Raw genomic sequence first — 22,695 nt, 5'->3', positions numbered from 1 at the left:
TAAAAAGAATTTTACAAAATCGCACAAAAGAAAGAAAAAAAAAACTAGTACTACCAGTTACTTTGGCAGTTCCAGAGCATGGATAAGGAGTTCCAAACCTTTTACAACTTTCACTTCTTCATGACGGAGTTGTGTTTCTAGACAATGAGGAAACTTTTTTTTAATGTTATAATAATCCAAACGAAAGTCCTCGGTATATTTGATTTAGCTTCATTAATCAAAGAGAGCAATGTTGAAGTCATCGTTGTAGAAGAAGAAAAAAGAAAATGAAGAAGGAGGAGAAAGGGAGCTGAAGTTGTTTAAAAAGCGGGTACAAGTTAAAAGTTTTTTAAAAAATAGGTATAGGTTAAATGAGAGCTAACAAATAGGGCGCCCCGTGCAATTTTTACCTTTTCCTTTTTGTTTTCTCACAAACAGGATAACTACCAAACTTTGATTTTTTATGCAAAAGGTTCTCGCTTTTTGCTAGAAAAAAGAATAAGAGGATTTAATCAATATTTCATTTATAAAATAAAAAAAAAGAAAAAAAAAGGGGGAAACAATTTAAGCTTCAAAAATGACAAAAAAATTATTAATAATTTTTTAGGTAAATTTAATCAACTTAGCTTAGTGTGCCATCATATATCTGACTAGAAGAAAAAAACAATACGTGACGTAAACCGATATTAAATACATGAAATGTAACACAAGGATAAAAATTATGGTGTAAATTATAATACATTTCAAAGTGAGGCGTAGTTATCATTATCTATGGCTTTATACATTCTCTGAAATACTAACATCTTGCATATCAACACACTTATTCCCCAAGATTATACGGATACTAGTAAATTTACCCGCACAAAAGAAACATTAATAAAACTAACAAAAAACATTATCGAGATTAATAGCACATGTATATATTATTCCTCTTTTATGAAAAAGAAAATTGCCAATAAATAAAATACATTTAGTTTAATTTATAAATTTAGTTTATTTGTAGCAAATAATCTATGTGATAATGCAAGTCGATAGGTCCTTCAATCATCGAGTACACTATCGACTTTCCACACTTATCATGACAACATCACCGATCTTTGGCGCTTATGGGAGCCCTATCATACACATGCACCACCAGGTCTTCATAAGAACTCTGGGACGAGGGCCAAGGTGAACTGTATAGTTACCTGTATATTATCAATGAATATTACTTAAGTTTTATCTAATTAAAAAAGTCCAAGACTAAGAAAAATAAACTAAGAGTTTCATTTTTTTTAATGCAGAGTTGGATTAGTGATACTGTTATTCTAGATACCATGCTTTATATTAGTAATGCATAATTATATAATCTACTAGTTTTTCATCCCTAAATTCATTACATAAAACAATCTATAATACAGGGAAGTGGGAACACCACATGAACAACAACAACAACCCAGTATAATCTCACTTAGTGGGGTCTAGGGAGGGTAGTGTGTACGCAGACCTTACCCCTACCCTGGGGTAGAGAGGTTGTTTCCAAATAGACCCCGACATCCTTCCCTCCAAGAACTTCCCACCTTGCTCTTGGGGAGACTCGAACTCACAACCTCTTAGTTGGAAGTGAAGGTTGCTTACAGCAACACCACATGAACAAAGTGGATAATTCGTTTAAGGGTCACACATATTGTATTCTTCCTTCACATTTTAGCCACATTTTGACTTAGATTGGGCTTAAAACTAGCTTTACTACAATCACCACATTTGTAACACAAACATGGGCCAAAAGGCACAATACTACATAAAAAGTAGGATCCATCCTTTCACAAAGCAAAAACAAAAGCACCTTAGCAACTTTAACAAATTCAAATTTTCAGCTTCTAAAATGCCATTTTCTCTTGCATTCTTGATAATGCTTTCTCGAGTTGGCTCCATTTTTGTTCCAATGACCCGTTATAGCCGATTGACATTCGCACTAATCCTGGTGAAATTCCAGCCAACTCCTTCTCTTCATGGTTCAATTCACTGCTCGTGCTCGAACCCGAGCACGACATGAGGGTCTCATAGTACCCCAAACTCACAGCCATGAAACCAAATTGGGTAAAGTTTTGCAATACATTCAACAAACGATTAGCTCGTTCCTCTGTTTCCATGTCCACACAGAGAATTCCACCATAACCATAGTCTTTATTAGCCATGGACTTAAGAAGGGTATGATCTGGGTGGGCCTCTAAGCCTGGGTAGATCACTTTGAGCCCAAGTTTAGTCATTCTAGTAGCATATTCCAAAGCCCGTTTACAGTGTTCCTTCATTCTCAGGCCCAAGTGAGGAAGTCTTTCTGAGAGTTCAAATGCTACTTTAGGATTCATAGTTGGGCCCAATAGCATAAGAGCCCCTTGATGAAGATCCATCATGGAGTTCACAAGATTTGCTGGCCCACAAACGGCACCTGTGTAATTTTACCAAAAATTAAAATTAAAATTAAGAAGAATCAACCTAAATAGCCGCCTTCACAACCACTTAATTAAGAATAACTAGTAGATGTATAATATAAAATATGTACTAAGAATGTCATTGGTCGTCTATTGATACAGGGCTTTACCTACTAGTTTTTACTATATCAGCCATCTATTTCGTATTTCGTATTCTGTATTTCATATCTCTTATATTGCTGTTATTTTATTATGCATTTTTATGGTACTAATATATCGTCTCCCGTTACTTTTTTGAGCCGAGGGTCTCCTGGAAACAGTCTCTCTACCCTTCGGGGTAGGGGTAAGGTTTGCATTATATTGGGTCATTGTTGTTGTTGTTGTTGTTGTTGTTGTATAATCATAGTTTAATACTATGTGGATAACCATGTATAATCAATGTATAATTTATATATACCGGCTGGGAAAAGGAAACAATAAATCTGATAGGCTATTAATTATCCGCATTACCTTATCTTACCAATACTTTAAACAATTTACTTTTTTTTTAATTAATCAATTTGCTTAACTCTCAGACAAAATCCTAAATCATTACAAAAGTAGATGCCATTAGACCAATAAAAACTGCTAATAGAGGGGTATATACCTACCTGGACCGAATGTTTACACCAAATCATAGTAAATACATCATGTTTAAGTGATATAATTAGATAAGAATGCATATAATTCACCATAGTTAAGTGCTTTAAGTTAACGTGCAAGATACATGTCATGTATTTATTGGTTTGGTAAACATCCAGTACAGGTAAGTTTTTATGCTAATAGAGGTGTGGATCTTAATAATATACTGGAAAATCATATTTAATCATGCATAATCCATCTAATCATGCAATAAGATCAGATCTGTCGTGTATAAAAATTAAGTTTATTCTTGTGCTGATCAGTGATTAATATATCGAAAGAGAACACTTTGCAATATTATTTACAGACAAGATTTACCCAAAGAGTATGGAATAAACCCAAAAAAATGTTTGGCCCCACCTTCCTTTATTCTGTCTTTAGTATGGTTTAGTCCATAATTATTACTTAATTCATATATTATTAATGTTTTTTTCAGTTCAATGTATATAGAAGACCTAGCTAGCTAGAGAATGTTTTAAGATAGCTACACAAATAAAAGATGGCTCTAATTATTCTTTTTTTATTTTTCTGTCTCGTTAATTACGGGCTACCTACCCAAAGAAAACGATATTTTTCTGTTTAATTGAAAATGAATCTTTGATAAGATTCTGAATCCAGTCATAATCGAAAAAAAACATGCATAGTTTCACGTAGTACTATCTAGATCAACCAAATATACCATGTCTGATATAGATTCGAAGTAATATTCCCCTAGGAATAGAGCTAAAATATAACAAGACAAAATTATAACAATTATGAAGATCTTCATTTATAGCGAGTTCACATTTTGCTTAGTGCAGAAGCCACGTGTTATAATATAAAGTAACCAAGACAAAAGTTGACAAGTACTGATAACGATAAGGCCTAAGGCCTATTATTATTAATAATAAGACTTCTGGTCCGTGACCAATTTACTTTTGGCACGTCCATTAAAAAATATTAAATTCTATATAAAAATACCTAATATGATTAACTATCCTTAATTAAATATTTAATATGAAGCGTAAGAAAACTTTTTAAAAATATGTACGTAAGGGTAATTTGTAAAAAATAAATTACATTTTTTCTTAATTATATAAATGAACACTTTTTTTGATCAAAATAAAAAGTAAATTAGTCACTTATTGTGAAGCGAGGGAGTAATGAAAATAAATAATTTAGAACACATGTGATCACCTTTAAGTAGGTACATTTCACTAATGGGACATTCCGGACTAATGGGACATTTGTAAACTTCTTGTTTCAAATTAATTTCCAACCACAAATATAAGTTTATACCAACAAAAAAAAAAAAAAAGGTATCAATTCCATCCAATTGAGAAAACACGTGAAATCTTATCTCCAAAGTCATCTTCATCTAATTAATAATGTAAAAGCACCAAATCACACGTGATGAAACATTGTCCTTAAATCTTTCCAACCTTTCAATAATGTCAAAGAAGTTTATCACCTTTTAGAACATTTCTCTTTAGATAGGAACATTTAACAAAACCATTATAAGTCTTTGGGGAAAATATTAAACTCTACCTTCTAAAGTTTAATTACTTAGTTTTAAGAAAGCCATTAAGGGAAAAAAAATTTATCTTGTGTAGATCAACAAATCAATGAGCCTTAATTGGAGCCTTAATTATCCATTTGGAAAAAATATTAACAGTTGCCATAAGTAGAAAAATAATCATGACTGGTTCATCTTGCCACTAACTTCAGTTTTCTTTTTAAAACATACAGAACAACACATGTGCATATAAATAATAATACTAATAAAGAGAGAAACTTAAAATGTCCATAACACTATCCTCTTCATAAGACAAAATAAATAAATAAAAATTTATTAACGAATATTAGAGCTAATTTTTTTCTTAATTCTTATTTTCTATTGGGGAGCACCAGCACCCATTCTCGCGAATCAAAACTCTGTTACTATAAGTTATTCGGGTTCCAAGTTACTCTATAAGAAGTTGTAATGGTGTTCAATTAACCACCTTGGACAGTGGCGTACGCAGAATTTTTTATAAGTGGTGTCGCAATTTTTAGTAAAAGGCAAGTAACAATCAAAAAATATTTTGTGGAGCCCAGGAAGGTCAAACCCAAGACCTCTCGTAGCAAACTTGAAGCTGTCAACCACTAGACTACAAAGCTATTTTGTTACCAGTGGTGTCACTTTTAATGATTTTTTCTTGTATTTCTGTTTTACTTATTGTTTTAGTAAAAAATTTCGACGAAGCGGTGTAACGTGACACCGCTTGAATCCATGTAAATCCGCCCCTGCTTGGACATACATAACTTCGCCCCGAGTACAGGTACTTACTAATACTATGGATAAGTAAAAGAGAATTTTTATTTTTAGTATAAATAGAGACTAGTAAAAGAGAACTTAGGAAAATAGTATTCTCATAACAACTTCGATAAGATACGAACTTTTTTTTTTTTTTTTTAAATTACAATTGGCAAAAATGGTTTTACTAATGAGTTACTTTGAGATTACTGACTGATCTTTTTTATTTTTCTTGGGGGCAAAAATGATGATTTATTACTTCTATCTAGACGAAAGGCACACGTGTGATGTCACTGAAATTAAGGACGACAAAAACTAAGAAGAAAAATCAAACCTGCGATGATGTCGGCTCCACCACTAATGTACTTGGAAATACTATGAACAACCACGTCAGCACCTAACTTCGCCGGCGACAGCACCATCGGAGCAAAAGTGTTGTCCACCACCACCGTCACTCCTTTTTCATGCGCTATCCTACTCAACTCCGGCACGTTAGCCACCGTCAACGTAGGATTCGACATCGACTCAAAATACAGTACTTTTGTCCTCCCTTCCACAATCGCTTCCTTAACCATTTGCAAATCCCTTATGTCCACAAACGACGTCGTTATGTTACAAGCCCTCGGCAAGAAATGAGTAAGCAAGGCGTGTGTCCCACCGTAGAGCGTCCGTGAAGCCACCACGTGTCCACCTGCACAAGTCCATGTAACTTATTAGCTATAGTTGAACTGCGCATGAATTCAATATTTTCGATACAAATTAAAATACAATAATAATATGTTTGAAGAGTATAATTAAAATATTTTGTGAAGTCACCACGTGTCCACCTGAACTACACAGCTGTAGCAACACCGAAGATATCGCCGACATGCCGGAAGCCGTACAGTAAGCGGCTTCAGTGCCTTCGAGCGCCGCCATGAGGCGTCCGAGGTTGAGAACTGTCGGGTTGAAATGACGGCTGTAGATGAAGAAATCACGGTCAGGGCCAAGTTCGCCGGAGAACATGCGGCGCATGGTTTCCGGTTCCATGACGGTGAACGTGGCGGAGGCTTCAATGGACATGTTAACGCCGCCGTGTTCGCCGAATACATGGCGGGCATTGGCTAAAGCCGCCGCTGGATCCTCCCATATTAGTGATTTTGTTTGTTTTTTGGTCACAAAGAAATCGTCATGATGATCCTTCTCATCGGAACCCGATCTCTTCTTGCTAGAGAAGATCATGTTGTTTTGATTCAATGTATCTGCCATATCTAATTAGATTTTTGTGGAAGAGAGACTCTTTTGCAAAAAGTTTGGGAAATGTGCATATGTTGAGGAAACTAAGGGGGAGAGCAGTCTTTATATAATGGAGAAGAAGAGAAAACCTTAGTGTGAGATTATTAAAGAACACAATGAGGGGCGTATCTATAGCCAAAATTACTTGGCGCATGTATCCTTCGCCAAACTAAAGTATTTTATATACGTATGTAGGGGTGTACATGGATCAGGTTGGTTCGGTTTTTATTTAAACCAAACCAAATCAAACCAATTATATCGGTTTGGATTGGTCCAGTTTTGTCGGGTTTTTCAGGTTTTCGGGGTTTTTTATTACATGAATATTATTTCAATCTTACTTTGTTAAAATTTTAGATAAAACTTTGATAAGTGAATATATGTTTAGTAAATATGGAAAAAATTGACAAACATATGATATATTAAAATATTTTAATGGGAGAATTTTTTTTAGTAACACATGATAGTTATTTTCTTAGTCGTCTAACAATAATTTTTCGTTAATTTACGCTTTCAAGGTTAATACATGAGAGGATCCCAAATATTTCTACATTTTCTAAAGAAAAATCATTATAAAGTTTTAAAAATATAAATAAAATTTATATATTTATATGTCGGTTTGGTTCGGTTTTTTTTACTCAATACCAAATCAAGTTAAACCAAACCTAGTCGGGTTTTTTAATCGGTTTGGTTTGAACACTCTTGTACGTATGTTTTAGAGTTAGTTCATTATTATTATTATTATTATTATTATTATTATTATTATGTATTAGCACTACAACAACAACAACTACCCAGTATAATCCCACTTAGTGGTGTCTGGGGAGGGTAGTGTGTACGCAGACCTTACCCCTACCCTAGGGTAGAGAGACTGTTTCCAAATAGACCGCCGACATCCTTCACTCCAAGAACTTCCCACCTTGCTCTTGGGGAGACTCGAACTCACAACATCTCGGTTGGAAGTGGGGGTTGCTTACCATCAGAGCAACCCCTCTTGTCTTGACACTCATGTTCAATAAAGATTATAAAGATTAAATGGTTATTTACTCAAAAAGTGTTTAGTCCAATACTTAATTATTTACTCAAAGAAATAAGGATCAGTTCTCACTTAACACTTTTTTTTTCTCCTTCCTTTAGTTGTGCACCTATACTCTAACAATTCTAGATCCATCTCTGAACACAATATAAACTAGAGCATACATAAATATTTATACAATCAAATCACTAAAAAGGTAACTAAATGTGATTCTAGCAAATAGTAATTAGTAACTAAGGAATTATATTAAGGATCAAATTTGATTTTATGTACTAAAATATTTACTCAATTAAATTACTGAAAAATAGTTATATGTAATTCTATATAATAAGTACTTCATTTATTAGTAACACGAAATAAATAGTAAGTAACTTGTTATAACAAAATATAATACATTTTTAAGTTAAATGATAGAGACTCTTTAGGCTTGTCAATAGTAAAACAAGAAGGCAATTACGATTCCAAAAAGGTGGCCAATTTTTATTCGTTAGTTTTTTCCCCTCTCTCCTTATGGCTTGTTACTTGTTTAATTACTTTCGGTTTTAGTTGGAATTGAATTACGCCATTAAATGAGATGCCAGTTAGAATTATGCATTGTTATCTAGTTAGATACATTGACAATGCAAAGGAATTTTATATAATTTAATTAGTTGGCTATAACATTAACATTTATATTTTCGAGAAGAACTAACATTTTGTTGTAGCAAAATTGGATTGGTAGACTGAATCTGGCCGTATCTTCCGACCATTGACAAAGTATATCTGTATATGTATGGGAAATCCAGTATAATCCCATACAGATAACAACAACAACAACAACCCAGTATAATCCCACTTAGTGAGGTCTGGGAAGGGTAGTGTACGCAGACCTTACCCCTACCCTAGGGTAGAGAGACTGTTTTCAAAATAGAAACCCGACATCCTTCCCTCCAAGAACTTCCCACCTTGCTCTTGGGGAGACTCGAACTCACAACCTCTTAGTTGGAAGTGGAGGTTGCTTACCATCAGAGCAACCCATGCAGAGAAAGGTAAAATTAAATTGGCATTCTATATTTCTCGCATGCAACTATATATATTTGGGGATCATAATATTTTTCATTTTGACAATCTCGGACTAGCTTTTTGAGATACAGCACTATATTTCTTCCATATTAATCTGGTCTCGGATTTTCAACTCGTTTAAAAAAGATTTTATCCCACTTAACATTATTTCGAAGATCAACTAATGACCCTCTCTCGTTAATCTACACCCTAAAATCTGATTAATTTTCTTTTAATTTCTTTTCTCTAATTCTTTCAATTTATAGGACGAGGAAAAGGAAGGAACTTGAGAACACGTGAAAATAATGTACCAATCGAAAAGATATATTTATATGCAACTGATTTGGACCGATAATGAAGCATGATTACAAGTAAAGACCAAGAAACTCCTTAATCACAAATAATTATAAATATGTCGCAATAAAAAAATATAGAGAATTATGTATCTATGTGTATATCGTTTTAATAATGATTCTATTATTCTAAGGTGTGAACTGTGAATCAAAAACTTCTTGTTACACTTTCTGTGCTTCTTTATTATTCACGGAAAAATTATTAAGGAAATTTTGTTCTTATTGTGGGGCACTTTTAGGGAAAAAGTCAAATTGCTTGCTCTTTAAACACTACTACCAGAATGCTAAAACTCACAATTCAAATTGACATCTTTGTTGAATTGTGAATTTGTGATTTTTACGTGTTGTTGGTGTAATTCCTGTCGTAGACAACTTCTTGAAGATGTTATAAAGATAGTATTCACTATACGTACGTATAGTGAATAAATACTATATTGGATAAACAAGCAACTCAAAACGAGTAAAGCTTTGGTGGTCCTTTTATAGGGATTAACATGGGTTGTGGTGGAGATGTGGAGTGATGGGTACTCCTTCATCCTTAACCAGATGTCTTGAACTTGAGTTTTCGGTATGAAGTCAGTCTTTATTAGAGAGGACTTTACGTCCCCTAGTTTGAAACTTACCAATGCGAATTTAACCGAACCCCAATACATATACGCATCATCAAGCTAGAAGGTAACCAAAAAAAATTCTTTTATAGGGATAGAGATGGGCATCGTCAATCGTTAGAGTTGCAAGATCACAAAGTCGCTTTCATCCCCATGTTATCTAAAAAGTGTGGCGAAGCTGTGTTGGCTCAAAGGTGGTCAACTGGTCACCCTTCGCCGAAAAATTATATTACTTATAAAGTAAAATATTATTTGTTATTGATTAAAAATAGACCTTGAATATCTTTACGTAGTCTATGACAAAGGTTGTTCAAATTTTAAATACTCTTATTGAATTTCCTGACTTCGCCGCTACAGTAAAAAGAGGACACATCATACAAACCAGCATTAATGAAGTTATGAACATATACAGATTCAGTTTTTACCTTCTTTTTTAATTCTGGAAGAATTTGATCTACGAAGTGAAGAAGCCAGGTATCCACAAGAATTTGCTTGACGTGGCTAGAATAGCAGCCAGAATATTAAAAATATTATATGCTGTCACACGTTATGTTCGTTAAAAGAAGAAGCAAACAATCTCGATCCATGCTAACAAATGGAGCATGCAAAGAGAACGAAATTGTCAATTCACTTGCTACTTAAATGCCCCCACCAACAAATAAACCATATATAATAGTAATAATAGAATATTCTGTAAAATTTTACCACTTCACTCTCCAGTAGGGCTTTCAATTTAGAACAGTATAAAGTAATGGAAAATGAAGTTGATGACACTTTTGATTAGTTAAAATTTCTTTCCACCAGCTTGACATATCACATATATTTACCCCTCAACTCTCGGTTCTCACAATTTGAACTTGTATCCTAATTAATGTTTAATTTCTTTCAAATTATAATTAATTTGTTCATGGGCCTTATTTAATTTGAAGTTTAACATTTCGTTTCCACTTTTGCTTGTGGTCTATTGCATGTAAGCAATAAAATACCATGCCACTGCATAACATATTGTACTAAACGAAACAAAACAATCTCCGCCATTATGGAGGATTCTCTATTGTTTTTCACAGGCTAATGACTTTCGACTCGAACTCCGTGTTAGGACCGAAGTAAGTCGGTGTCATGCGGAAGCTAGCAAAGCAAACCTTGAATGACGATAAATCAGATAACAAAAGAGAAATCTACCAAAAGAGACACAAATATTTAACGTGGTTCGGTCAACTGACCTACATCCATGGCGGAGATGAGCAATCCACTATAATAAAAGAGAGTACAAAATATCGAGAGAACAACCTCACGAAGAGGTAAACACAAGTGATACACTAACACTTGTCCCGTAAAGTTCTTCCCCTAAACAAAACTCTCACACCCCTTATGGCTACATTGTGGATGCTATTGAATGAGAATGACGGATCTTCAATTTATAGAACTCCAAACCTTTTCCTACAAGAAAAAGGACTAGCAAAATATGAAAGATTTGTAAGTTCCTTCTACAAGAAGGAAAACCCAATTAAGGTAAACATGTTGCCCTTTCCTTCAACAAATAGAAAAACCAAATATGGTAAGAAAATTATGGCAAACACCTAACAATTCTTCCCCTTGGCTTGAACTTTCTGACAAAATAAACTTGATCCACCTTATTCACATAGCCTTCAGTATGTCGCATCTCCAAATCTCTACCACAAAGTTTATCTCAATGTGCGTAGCACACTGGTCAAATTTTCTCAAATAAAAATCACGATTATCGTCAAATATGTTGCGGCTAGCTAGAACTGAACCCGCCAAGATGAACCTCGCTCTGATACCACTTGTTAGGACTGAAATAAGCAGGTGTCATTGTAAGCACGTGATTTTTGCCCTATATGAGAATTACTCCCAAAAAATTTAAAAATCAAGTAATTTTTATTGGTGTGCAATTTTGTGATATTTTGTGATATTTTGAATAATTATTTGTATTTGTCTGTGCATGTTTATTTGTTAAATTAATAAAAATACAAAAATATGTCGCATTTTGCATGTAGGATTTAATTCTACAATTGTTAGTAATTAAATTTGTTTTACAAAAAATAAAAATTACAAAAATAGGCATCGTTTGCATTTTTAGCATTTAATGTCCAAATATACAATTTTATGCTTAATTATTACTTAATTGTGCGATAATTGTTATTGGGAGTTAATTTGCGCTTTTATAACTTAATTTAATTCTTAATAATAGTTTAAGTATTTTTACAATTTAGTTTTAAAAAAATAAAAGAAGAAAAGAGAGCAAAAAATAAAGAAAGTCGGAATTAGGCCTCTTCTTCGATTTCAAGCCATAGGCCCAAAAAATGGCCCAATCTTCCAAAACGACCCAGTCCATTTCGAACTGGGTCGACCCAGTCCATAACCCAACACCCCTATTATCTTACAAAAAAAAAAAAAAAAAAAACCCTAAAAAACCTAAAAATGGTCCCCCCCCTTCCCTTTGCTTCTTCCTCCCAAAAGCTCCAAGCTCCATCAATGGCTGCCCTCCTTCTCCTTCTCCAACACACACAACAAGCATATACTTACACACACACACAGCTTCCAAGCAAACCCCACCATCGAACCAAGCAGCTTCCCCCTTCGTCGCGTTCCTTCCTCCACGTCCAAACCACCACCTCGTCAACATGAGCTGCTTCATTGTCTTCATCTTCTCCATGGCGAGCTCAGGCTCGTCCATGGTTGCCTTCAAACTCAAGTCCAAACGACCAGCTGCTACATCCATTCATCGACGTTGAATGGTTCGTCGATCTCCAGCAGCCCCCGCGCGTTCAAAGAAGTTATTGATTGTTTCTACTTCATTTTTCCCCCTCGCTGCCTCCAAACGAACCCCATAGCTGCTTGCTTCTTTTTCTTCATCGAGTTTAAGTTCGACGAGATGCTACTTCTTCACCATAGTCTGTGGACCAACTCCTCTGTTGCCGCAAACGCTGCCAGCTGTTGTCGTTGCTTCTGCTTCTTCCGTCGTGCTGCTGCCATGTTTGTCGCTGCTACTGCTTCAACTTTCTTCTGCTGCTGCTCGCGTTTCATGGCCAGCTGCGGGCTGCTTCATCTTCTCTTCGTCTTCGTCGTTATTTGTTCGAGCTTTGGTCGAGGCTCGTCAAAACAGTCCCTACATAGTCAAGTTCGTCGTTTGTTTAGTTGATTTCGTCGTTGATTCATCTCCGGTTAGTTGTTTTTGAGTTTTATTTTTTGTCCATATTTTTGTTTGATATTTTCCGGATCCAAAATCGTTAAAGGATTCAATTCTTGTTTTGTTCGTTGTTCATTGTTGAAATCATTTTCTAGTATGTTCATGTGTTTGATTGAATTAGTTTCAGATTTCAAATGGAAAGTTAATTAGTGGTTTTTCATGTTTATTTCATGTTTGTTTTATTGTTTAGGTAAGAATTTGTTAGTTTGATGTTTGTCAGATTCAAATTGAAATTTAATTGATTATTTCTTCAATTTGTTTCATGTTGTTATATATTTTCCAGAAATTATTAATGTTGTTTGAGCCGTTTAATCCGTCATGTTTGTTGTTTTAAAAAATAGATTCATTCATGTTCATACTTTGTTTGGTTGATCTTGAATCCGAAATTTGTATAACTTGATTTTTTGTTTATCATTTATGATTATTTCTTGAATTTGTCTCATAATCTTGTTTAAAGTTTAATATAGGAATTGTTTGTTGTAATATTGTTAGAGTTAATTTTAAGTTCAATATGATTGAATTTAGAAATCTAAATATACTTGTTTGTTGTTGTTGTTGAATCCGAAAATAGGATTGTTTGTTGCTAAAATATTGTTCAATCAAATTTTAGTTGTTCTTTGTTGTTCAATTTGTGTTCATGTGATTTGTTGTTGAAATGTTGTTGAAATCATGTTCATGTGATTTGTTGTTGAAATGTTGAAGAAATCATGTTCATGAAATTTGTTGTTTGAACATTGTTAGAAATTAATCATATTGTCTATATTTTGGTTAAGTTTGATTAATTGATGTGTTATAGCTGATGGGTAGTTTGGTAATTTGCAGTACGTTCAGGGGTAGTTTGGTAATTTCAGTAAGGTCGGAGGGGTAGTTTAGGAATTATACATTTTGTAATTTTTTATGTGAAGCATGGGGGACAAAATATAATGGGGTGGTGTGATATGTTTATTTAATGTAATGGGGATGAGTGGGAAGATAATGGGTTTGGTAGAGAAAATGGTTTGATTTTAATTGATTAAAAGACTTATGGGATGGGATATAAGTAGAGGTCTTGAAATCAGAACAGAGGGGACACAAAAAACAGGAGAGAAAAAGAGAGGAACGAATCTGGAACAAAAAGAAAATAAGAGAGAAAAAAAAGGCTGAGCATTTAAAAGAAAGAAAAATTCTGAAAAATATTTAAGTTTTCAAATAACAAAAACAAAAAAATATATTCTGCTTTCTTTCATTGTTTGAAATCAACATTAATTGTTGTGGTTTCATAAAAGTTGGAAGCATTTGTTTTGGGATTACTACTCCACCGGTCTGTTACTGGATTGTTACTGTTGCTGGATTGTTGTTGCTGTGCTGTATTGTTATTACTGTTGTTGATTCTCATCTTTCATTTTCTTTTGCTTCCAAATCAGGTACACAACTGACACGCTGGTTATTGTAATCCGAATATGAAGCATGAATACGAAAAATGAAGAGTTGAAATTCTGAATTAGCTTTAATTATATTCTGAATTTTATTTGTATGTATAATTTATTTAGTTTGCAAAAAATCAGAATCGTGTAGCTATTTAATACATATAGTGGAACATCCGACGATAGCTTAACGATTGAACAATCTATATATTGCCTAAAAATAAATAAATGGTGTAGTAATTCCGTCAAGTAAAAATCAAACGAATAGGCCATCTAGTAGGAATTTGGTAGAAATATTGTTTAGTTAAATAATATTGGTTAATTTCAGCATGTAAATGGTCTAGGATTAAAATTAGATTGCTAAGTTTTTTTTTAATTTGACAAACTGATAGCATGCCTAGTATAATGTAACTAGGTAATAACATGTGAATAAGACGGCCCAGGTCTAGTTTTATGTCATACACGTTGGGTCTGGGCCTGCAATAGCAATGGACTGTCATGTTTGCATCACTTTCAGATTTTATGAATCATATTCAAAATTCATCTATAACAACTCAAGCATGTAAATAAATTAAGATATTTTTTCTTTTATTTTGTAAAGACAAATTTCAATAGAAAAATGTAGGTATTTTAGGACTGTCTTTTTAAAAATAAAATGAGACGAGTCTCGCTTAATAAAATGTATAGATTGCGGGACCCTCATAAAATGTTTAATTAAAATTAATTAGACTTTGGGATGAGCCGTTTAGCAAGATTCCACGGCCTTACCCAGAAATAATAACACGCTAATTGCTTTAGGCGCGCATTTTAATAAGCTTGCTTTCTTAAATTCGGGTGTGCATTTCATGCTACCCAAATCCAAATCCCAAAACATTGAATAAAAATACGTTCCGGATCGCGGGTGCATTTTATGTGACGCAATCCAAAGACATGTTTTTAAACGATGTTCACATTTTTTTTTAAAAAAAATATAATGATAAAAGTGGTAAAAAGATAAAATTTGCACATGAGCTCATAATTGTATAAAATCAGATATTTAAGCCAAATATGACAGTTGAGCGACCGTGCTAGAACCACGAAATTCGGGAATGCCTAACACCTTCTCCCGGGTTAACAGAATTCCTTACCCGAATTTCTGGTGCGCAGACTATAATACAGAGTCATTCTTTTCCTCGATTCGGGATTAAAATTGGTGACTTGGGACACCCTAAATCTCCCAAGTGGCGACTCTGAAATAAATAAACAAATCCCGTTTCGATTGTCCTTTAATTGGAAAAAACTCCCTTGTACCCTCGCGGTGCGGAAAAAGGAGGTGTGACAGCTCTGGCGACTCTGCTGGGGAATTCTGATTGGTAACCCAGAACCACTGGTTCGGGGTTAGAGATTCGAGCTTAGATAAATTGTTATATTTGGCTTTATCTGATTTTTACATGTTTGAGCCTAATGTGCTAAATGCTGCTTTTACCGCTTTGATATTATTTGACTGTATATATAAACTGTGCCGAACCCTTCTCTCTTCACCTCCGGGGATGTGCTTACTGGTTGAGACTCCCTATTCTGTTAGTGTTATTGTCACACCTCCTTTTTCCGCGCCCGGGGGGCGCAGGGGAGTTTTTTCCAATTAAAGGACAATCGAAACGGGATTGGTTTATTTATTTCAGAGTCGCCACTTGGGAGATTTAGGGTGTCCCAAGTCACCAATTTTAATCCCGAATCGAGGAAAATAATGACTCTATATTATAGTCTGCGTACCAGAAATCCGGATAAGGAATTCTGTTAACCCGGGAGAAGGTGTTAGGCATTCCCGAGTTCCGTGGTTCTAGCACGGTCGCTCAACTGTTATATTCGGCTTATTTACCTGATTTTATACAAGTGTGAACCTATGTGCAAAATTTAACTTTTAACCGCTTTTATCATTTACCGTTATTTTTATCAAGAATTGCAACGTTATAAAATGTATCTCGAACCGCGTTACAATCAATGTACCCGTGGTCATCGACACATTTTGATTCCGTTGAGATTTGGATTTGGGTCACATCAATGCGCACCCGAGTCTAAGGAAATTAAATTATCAAAGGCGAGCCTAAAGCGACTAGCGTATTTATTTTGGGTAGGACCGTGGAATTTTACTAAACGGTCCATCCCGAAGTCTAAACGAATTTTTTAAAGCAAATATTTACTGAGGGCCCCGCAAATTGTATTTTTATTTGGCGAGGCTCATCTCATTCTTATTTTTTTTTTTTTAAAAAATGAATTGGCAACGTCATGGACACGCGTCTCGAACCACGTCACAATCAATGCACCCGTGATTAGAAACACATTTCGACTCCGTTGAGAATTGGATTTGGGTCACATAAATGTGCACCCGAGTTTAAGAAGGTAAAATTTATTAAGGCGCGTCCTAAAGAGTCTAACGTATTGTTATTTTAGGAGGGTTGTGAGATTTGCTAAACAACCCGTCCTGGAAACTAAATTCTTCAATAATATACATTTATCAAGGGCCCCGCATCTGCGCGTTTTGTTTATTTTTTCATCGAGGCTCATCTCGTTCTTATTTTAAAAGGGCATCCTATAGTGACTACATTTTCCTATTACGTTTGTCTCTACTAATGAAAGCAATGATCCTACTTAGTTACATGTTTGCAGGTTATTTATAGCGGAGTCCCGAATGCTTTCGCAAAATCCGAAGCCCGACCGCGTACATGGACAGCCGTATGGACACTATGGGCCCAAACCCAGCCCATACAATATTGGCCGGACCTGGGCCACTGCTTTTCCGATGAAGGCCTGTTTAGCTCATTCGATTTGGGCTTGATATTTGTAAGGTTGAAATGTAGACTTGTGATGTTTGTTCCAAAAGGTGTGGTTTGCCAGTTATGACGAGGCAGCTTATCAAAGGAAATAAGATTAACTAACAATGTATTGTTTCCTACTTAACATGCATTAAAGGATATACTAATCACACACATAGCTAAAGTCTAAGGTATAGCCTATCTACACTGTCAATCCTTTTATCTACCAGCCTATATACACAATATACTGTTAAGTTGCCATACATCGACATTCATTATGTAGGAGGAATGCCTATACTATCCAGAAAAAAAACGTAAACTATTATACACAATATAATGTTCGATATACAGGCTACACATGAAAATAAATAACTTCAACTCCTTTCTTTTGTATTCATGCTCAACTTTTAAGTTACATTGGCAGTGTATCAGTCGTGTACCTGGTATAGAGAACGAAAAGAAGAAAAGAATGGTCAGCTGGGCAGTATGCCACAAACACAGCAGCAGCAGATACACAGCAACAGCACAGCAACAAACCAAACCAAATGTTTTCCACAAACCTCAGACGACCAACAATATTTCCCAGAACAAAGAGGACCAACAAATAGTCGAGTACCAAACCAATGAACCCAGAAAAGAAGGATGAAACAACAGCAACAACAGAGTATTCAATGCAGCAACACTACCAATTCAATAACCAGAAACAGCTCAACCAATGCAAACCAAGAACTTGGCCAAGACAGCTTGACCAATATGCACTCTTATACCACTTCCAGGCAGTGTTTGGTTGCAGTGTTTATTGGAAACTAACTTATGTTTTTTTCAGTTTTCTTTGAACTCACTAGACCTCTCTTTAGACTAAAAATTTTCCAGCCTTTTGTGTTTTTTTTTTTCCTCTCTGAAAGCTAAAAGTCCAGCCTAAGACCCTTAAACTTCAGCCCCTGTTTTAGTTATCAAATGGCCTATTTATAGGCCAAATGCACCATTAAAGCTGAGCTGCCCTGCCTGCCAATTGGCAGAATGCCCATACCCTTTAAGCCCATGCTAAGCATGCTTGGTGTCAGCTCCCTTTATTCCCCACGCCTGGTTTTTGTTTAATCCAGAATTATGGGCTCATTTGTTTATTCATTTTGAGCCCCCATACCCTTGTGTCTTGTTCCCCATTGGTATTAGTTTAATCCTAAGTTAGTACCCTACTTGTCAGCTCACTTAAACTAATTACTTCTGTTCTTTTTAACACCCCAGATTACCCCCGTTAACCTTGATTATTACTGCCCCTGCCTATTGCAGCATTAGGGCATTTTTGCACTGATGAAAGCTCGAACTCAGGACTGCCTAGACTGAACCCTTTTAGTCATTTTTATAATGCCAACAGACCATTTCAAACATTACTAGGTCATCCAGCCAGTGTCCGAGTTTAATTAGTTATGTGAAACTCCTAGCTCCTTCGATTCATTAGTTATAGAAAACTAATCGACGACATTTATCGAGTCGACTATACTAATTATAGCAGGTAATAATCGATCGCTCACATAAACAATACGTTTAGGGACCTAAAGGGCATCAGACAATTCTGTGTTAAATAACTGGGAACCTATATAAGTTTATTCATTTGACGACCAATCTAATCGAACAGGTTCATCACAGAGTACATTCAGAATACAAACAGAAGACAAACGACCAAATAAAAGGTCTTTACAGAGATGAAAGAAATCTGGATGAAAAATAACAAAATAACAAACAAACACAAAGAGATATGCTGACAACTTATTTGGAAATAAAACAAAAGAACGGAAAACTTACCAAAACGTTTAAACCAAACAGACCCAAATCAAACTTGACTTCGAACTTTTGAGGCCGAACAAACTTTAATCAGGGTGTTCTCACATGAGAACACCTTGGTTAAGGTCTATTAGACCTCAAACCTATGTCAAAACTGGCCGGGTTCCCCAGGTGCATGTGTTTCAAAAGTCTGGATTTCCAGATCTGGATTTTTGGGAGTTGTGGGTAGATTCGGACCAAACCAAGTTTGGTTTGGTCACGAGGAAGGTTAGGAGAGTGTCTAGCATGAAGATGGGGTGGTTTGGCATAGGTCCAGGTTCGACTCAAATCTTCAAACGAAGATTCGAGACGATAGGAGATGATTCGAGGTTCGTGGTTAGTGGATTCGTGTTCAGGGGAGTGAGGGGGTCTTAGGGTGTTCAGGGGGTGGTCACCGGCGTTCGTGCCGCCGGCTTTAATGGCGAAGGAGACTAGGGCGGCTGCTAGGGTTTGGGGGTTTCAGGGTTCAGGGAAGGAGACGAGTGAGGGGTGGGGTTCGGATAGGGGGCGTGGGGTGTAAGGGAAGGTTTATATATGGTGAGGTTGATCGGATCTGAGCCGTTAGATCAGATGATCTCAACGGCTTAGATCTGATGTTGAGAAATGGGACGGGGTCGTTTGATAGTTAAACGGGGTCGTTTGGTTTAAGTGAGGGGTTGGGTCGGATTGGTTATTGGGTCGGGTTTGAACGCGGGTTGCTGAAAGAGGTCCTGAGCCGTTGGATCGGCTAGGACGGACGGCTCAGATTGATTTGCCTGAAACGACGTCGTTTCAGGAGGTTCCTGGGCAGGCCTGGTCTGGACCGGGTCAGATCGTTGGTTTGGGCCTGTTTTTGTTTTATTTTTGGGCCCAAATTGATTTCAACTTTCTTTTGTTTTCCAATTTAAAAAAAATAAAAAAAAATAAAAAATAAAAATAAAAATAAAAATAACTAATAAAACAAATGAAATTAAAACAAATAACAATATGGCGTTTCAACATAATTATCATACCAAGTAAGTTAAATCACAACCTAAAACGGATGATGCACATATATTTATATTTTTTGAAATTTCTTTTAACGCCACATATATTTTTGTGTATTTTTGTTTGATAAGGACTAGATGCAAAATGGACAGACTCACAAACGACTAACAACACATGTCACGGAAAGATCGAAAAATTGTACAGCGAAATCATTTGTCACTATTTTTATTTTCTTTTGGAGCGATTGCTCGTAAAGCAAAAATCACGTGCTTACAGCTGCCCCTCTTTGCACGAAGACACGAAGGGTTTTCGCGCAAAGATAAGCGAGCGATTTTTGCCCGTCCGAATACTCCGTGTGAAGCATTTTTTGAAAAAGATTTGACCGAACCTTTGCTTCAGAGGTTTCCTACATATCCTGGGCTGAAACAGGAATCAGGTCAATGTAGTTCGGGAAATTTTGGTAGCTGGGACTACCGTGTGACTGTAGTGTTTGTTGTTGTTGTGCGTTGTTGCATGCTGCTGTAGGATGCTACCGCTCAACCGATCTCCCTATTACATTGCTCTAAAAGGAAAACAAGAAGCTAAGTTAAACTGAGGATCCTGAAATTTCATCCATCTTCAACTTGTTCTTGTTGCCTTGCTTTCTTGTCGGCTAATGCTTTCCTCCGACGCCTTTATTTTGTGAACTTGGAGATGATGCTGGTCCCTCACCTTTTCTGAATGTCAGTTCTCATCAATTTGCTTGATTTGCTGGGGACACGACTTTCTTCTTTAGATCTTCCAATGGTTTCTTTAGTGGTATGGCTTTTCATCAGAATTGTTATACTGGGCATGCTACAACGTTCCCAAACTACTTCTTTTGAGACGCGTTCCTTTTTCCTTTTGAATTGCGCGCTTGCCTCTGCAGTTGTCTGCTTCTTGGTGCTGGGGATTTCATTGTTTCCCGTTTGGGGATCTCTGTTGTACCCTTCCGTCTTCAGGTGGGGTGACTGATTCCAAAATCTAGAGCTGAATGTATTCCCGCATTATACTGGTGGGCGACCTAGAACTTAAATGTATTCCCGCATTATACTGGTGGGCGACCTAGAACTTAAATGTATTCCCGCATTATACTGGTGGGCGACCTAGAACTTAAACGTATTCCCGCATTATACTGGTGGGCGACCTAGAACTTAAAAGTATTCCCGCATTATACTGGTGGGCGACCTAGAACTTAAATGTATTCCCGCATTATACTGGTGGGCGACCTAGAACTTAAAAGTATTCCCGCATTATACTGGTGGGCGACCTAGAACTTAAAAGTATTCCCGCATTATACTGGTGGGCGACCTAGAACTTAAAAGTATTCCCGCATTATACTGGTGGGCGACCTAGAACTTAAATGTATTCCCGCATTATACTGGTGGGCGACCTAGAACTTAAAAGTATTCCCGCATTATACTGGTGGGCGACCTAGAACTTAAAAGTATTCCCGCATTATACTGGTGGGCGACCTAGAACTTAAACGTATTCCCGCATTATACTGGTGGGCGACCTAGAACTTAAAAGTATTCCCGCATTATACTGGTGGGCGACCTAGAACTTAAATGTATTCCCGCATTATACTGGTGGGCGACCTAGAACTTAAATGTATTCCCGCATTATACTGGTGGGCGACCTAGAACTTAAAAGTATTCCCGCATTATACTGGTGGGCGACCTAGAACTTAAAAGTATTCCCGCATTATACTGGTGGGCGACCTAGAACTTAAATGTATTCCCGCATTATACTGGTGGGCGACCTAGAACTTAAACGTATTCCCGCATTATACTGGTGGGCGACCTAGAACTTAAAAGTATTCCCGCATTATACTGGTGGGCGACCTAGAACTTAAACGTATTCCCGCATTATACTGGTGGGCGACCTAGAACTTAAAAGTATTCCCGCATTATACTGGTGGGCGACCTAGAACTTAAATGTATTCCCGCATTATACTGGTGGGCGACCTAGAACTTAAATGTATTCCCGCATTATACTGGTGGGCGACCTAGAACTTAAAAGTATTCCCGCATTATACTGGTGGGCGACCTAGAACTTAAAAGTATTCCCGCATTATACTGGTGGGCGACCTAGAACTTAAATGTATTCCCGCATTATACTGGTGGGCGACCTAGAACTTAAAAGTATTCCCGCATTATACTGGTGGGCGACCTAGAACTTAAACGTATTCCCGCATTATACTGGTGGGCGACCTAGAACTTAAAAGTATTCCCGCATTATACTGGTGGGCGACCTAGAACTTAAAATGTATTGAAATTGTTTCCCCGTTCTTCCGAGAAAATTTTCGACAATCGGCAGAAAATTTTCTGCCCCTGTTTTTGGTAACTTCCATGGCATTGCATCTTGTTGCCGTCATCAATTCTTTGCTCTCCTGCAAAAGACAAAAGGTTTTAGTCAGTTTTAATCGTGGTGGTAGAGGGTGCCTTTCTGGCGAGCAATTTTTCTCTCTTCCCCTTCTCTTGCTCTTTGTCCCCATAATTGGTTGGTGGGCAAAGTTGCCTGTTGGGGGGTTTCTAGCCTGCTGGGGATCGGTTTTCAGTTTATCCCCTTTTCTGCTTTCTCTTTAAGCATATTCTGTGGGAGTCCACTTCTACCTCCCGAAACCACTCCCTTTTGGAGCTTACTTCTTTCAAAATTTCCGAGCACATGTCCCTGCATTGCCTGGGGCCGGCTTTTAGGACTGTTTGTATTCTCCTGAATTGGATGAATTCCCCTTCGATTTCCGGTAGTAAGCTTTGAAAAATCCTTTAAAGACACATTTTTAGGAAAAGAAAAACAAAGATATGGAAAAGAGAAAAACTTTGTGA

At 36.3% G+C, this 22,695-nt stretch overlaps 1 protein-coding gene across 1 annotated transcript; it reads right to left on the bottom strand.

The window, feature by feature from the left end:
• Window positions 1-1,624: 1,624 nt before the first annotated feature.
• LOC104243403 (methionine gamma-lyase-like) lies at window positions 1,625-6,775 on the bottom strand. Its single transcript, XM_009798583.2, has 3 exons — window positions 6,174-6,775; window positions 5,681-6,037; window positions 1,625-2,407 (listed from the first exon to the last, which is right to left on the bottom strand). The coding sequence occupies exons 1-3, from the start codon at window positions 6,592-6,594 to the stop codon at window positions 1,839-1,841; spliced, it is 1,347 nt and encodes a 448-aa protein (XP_009796885.1). The 5' UTR covers window positions 6,595-6,775; the 3' UTR covers window positions 1,625-1,838.
• Between the last annotated feature and the right edge of the window lie 15,920 nt (window positions 6,776-22,695).

The sequence above is a fragment of the Nicotiana sylvestris genome, chromosome 8, assembly GCF_000393655.2.
Source record: "Nicotiana sylvestris chromosome 8, ASM39365v2, whole genome shotgun sequence".
Lineage (NCBI taxonomy): Eukaryota > Viridiplantae > Streptophyta > Magnoliopsida > Solanales > Solanaceae > Nicotiana > Nicotiana sylvestris.
The sequence above is the reverse complement of the archived record's forward strand: the minus strand, read 5'-3'. Positions and strand labels throughout refer to the sequence as shown.

Coding starts and splice junctions, on each gene's coding strand:
- LOC104243403 (XM_009798583.2), bottom strand. CDS start 6,594: ATGGCAGATACATTGAATCAAAACAACATGATCTTCTCTAGCAAGAAG. Junction 6,038..6,173: donor GCTACAGCTGTGTAGTTCAG/GTGGACACGTGG, acceptor GGACTTGTGCAG/GTGGACACGTGGTGGCTTCA. Junction 2,408..5,680: donor TGGAGCCGACATCATCGCAG/GTTTGATTTTTC, acceptor AAAATTACACAG/GTGCCGTTTGTGGGCCAGCA.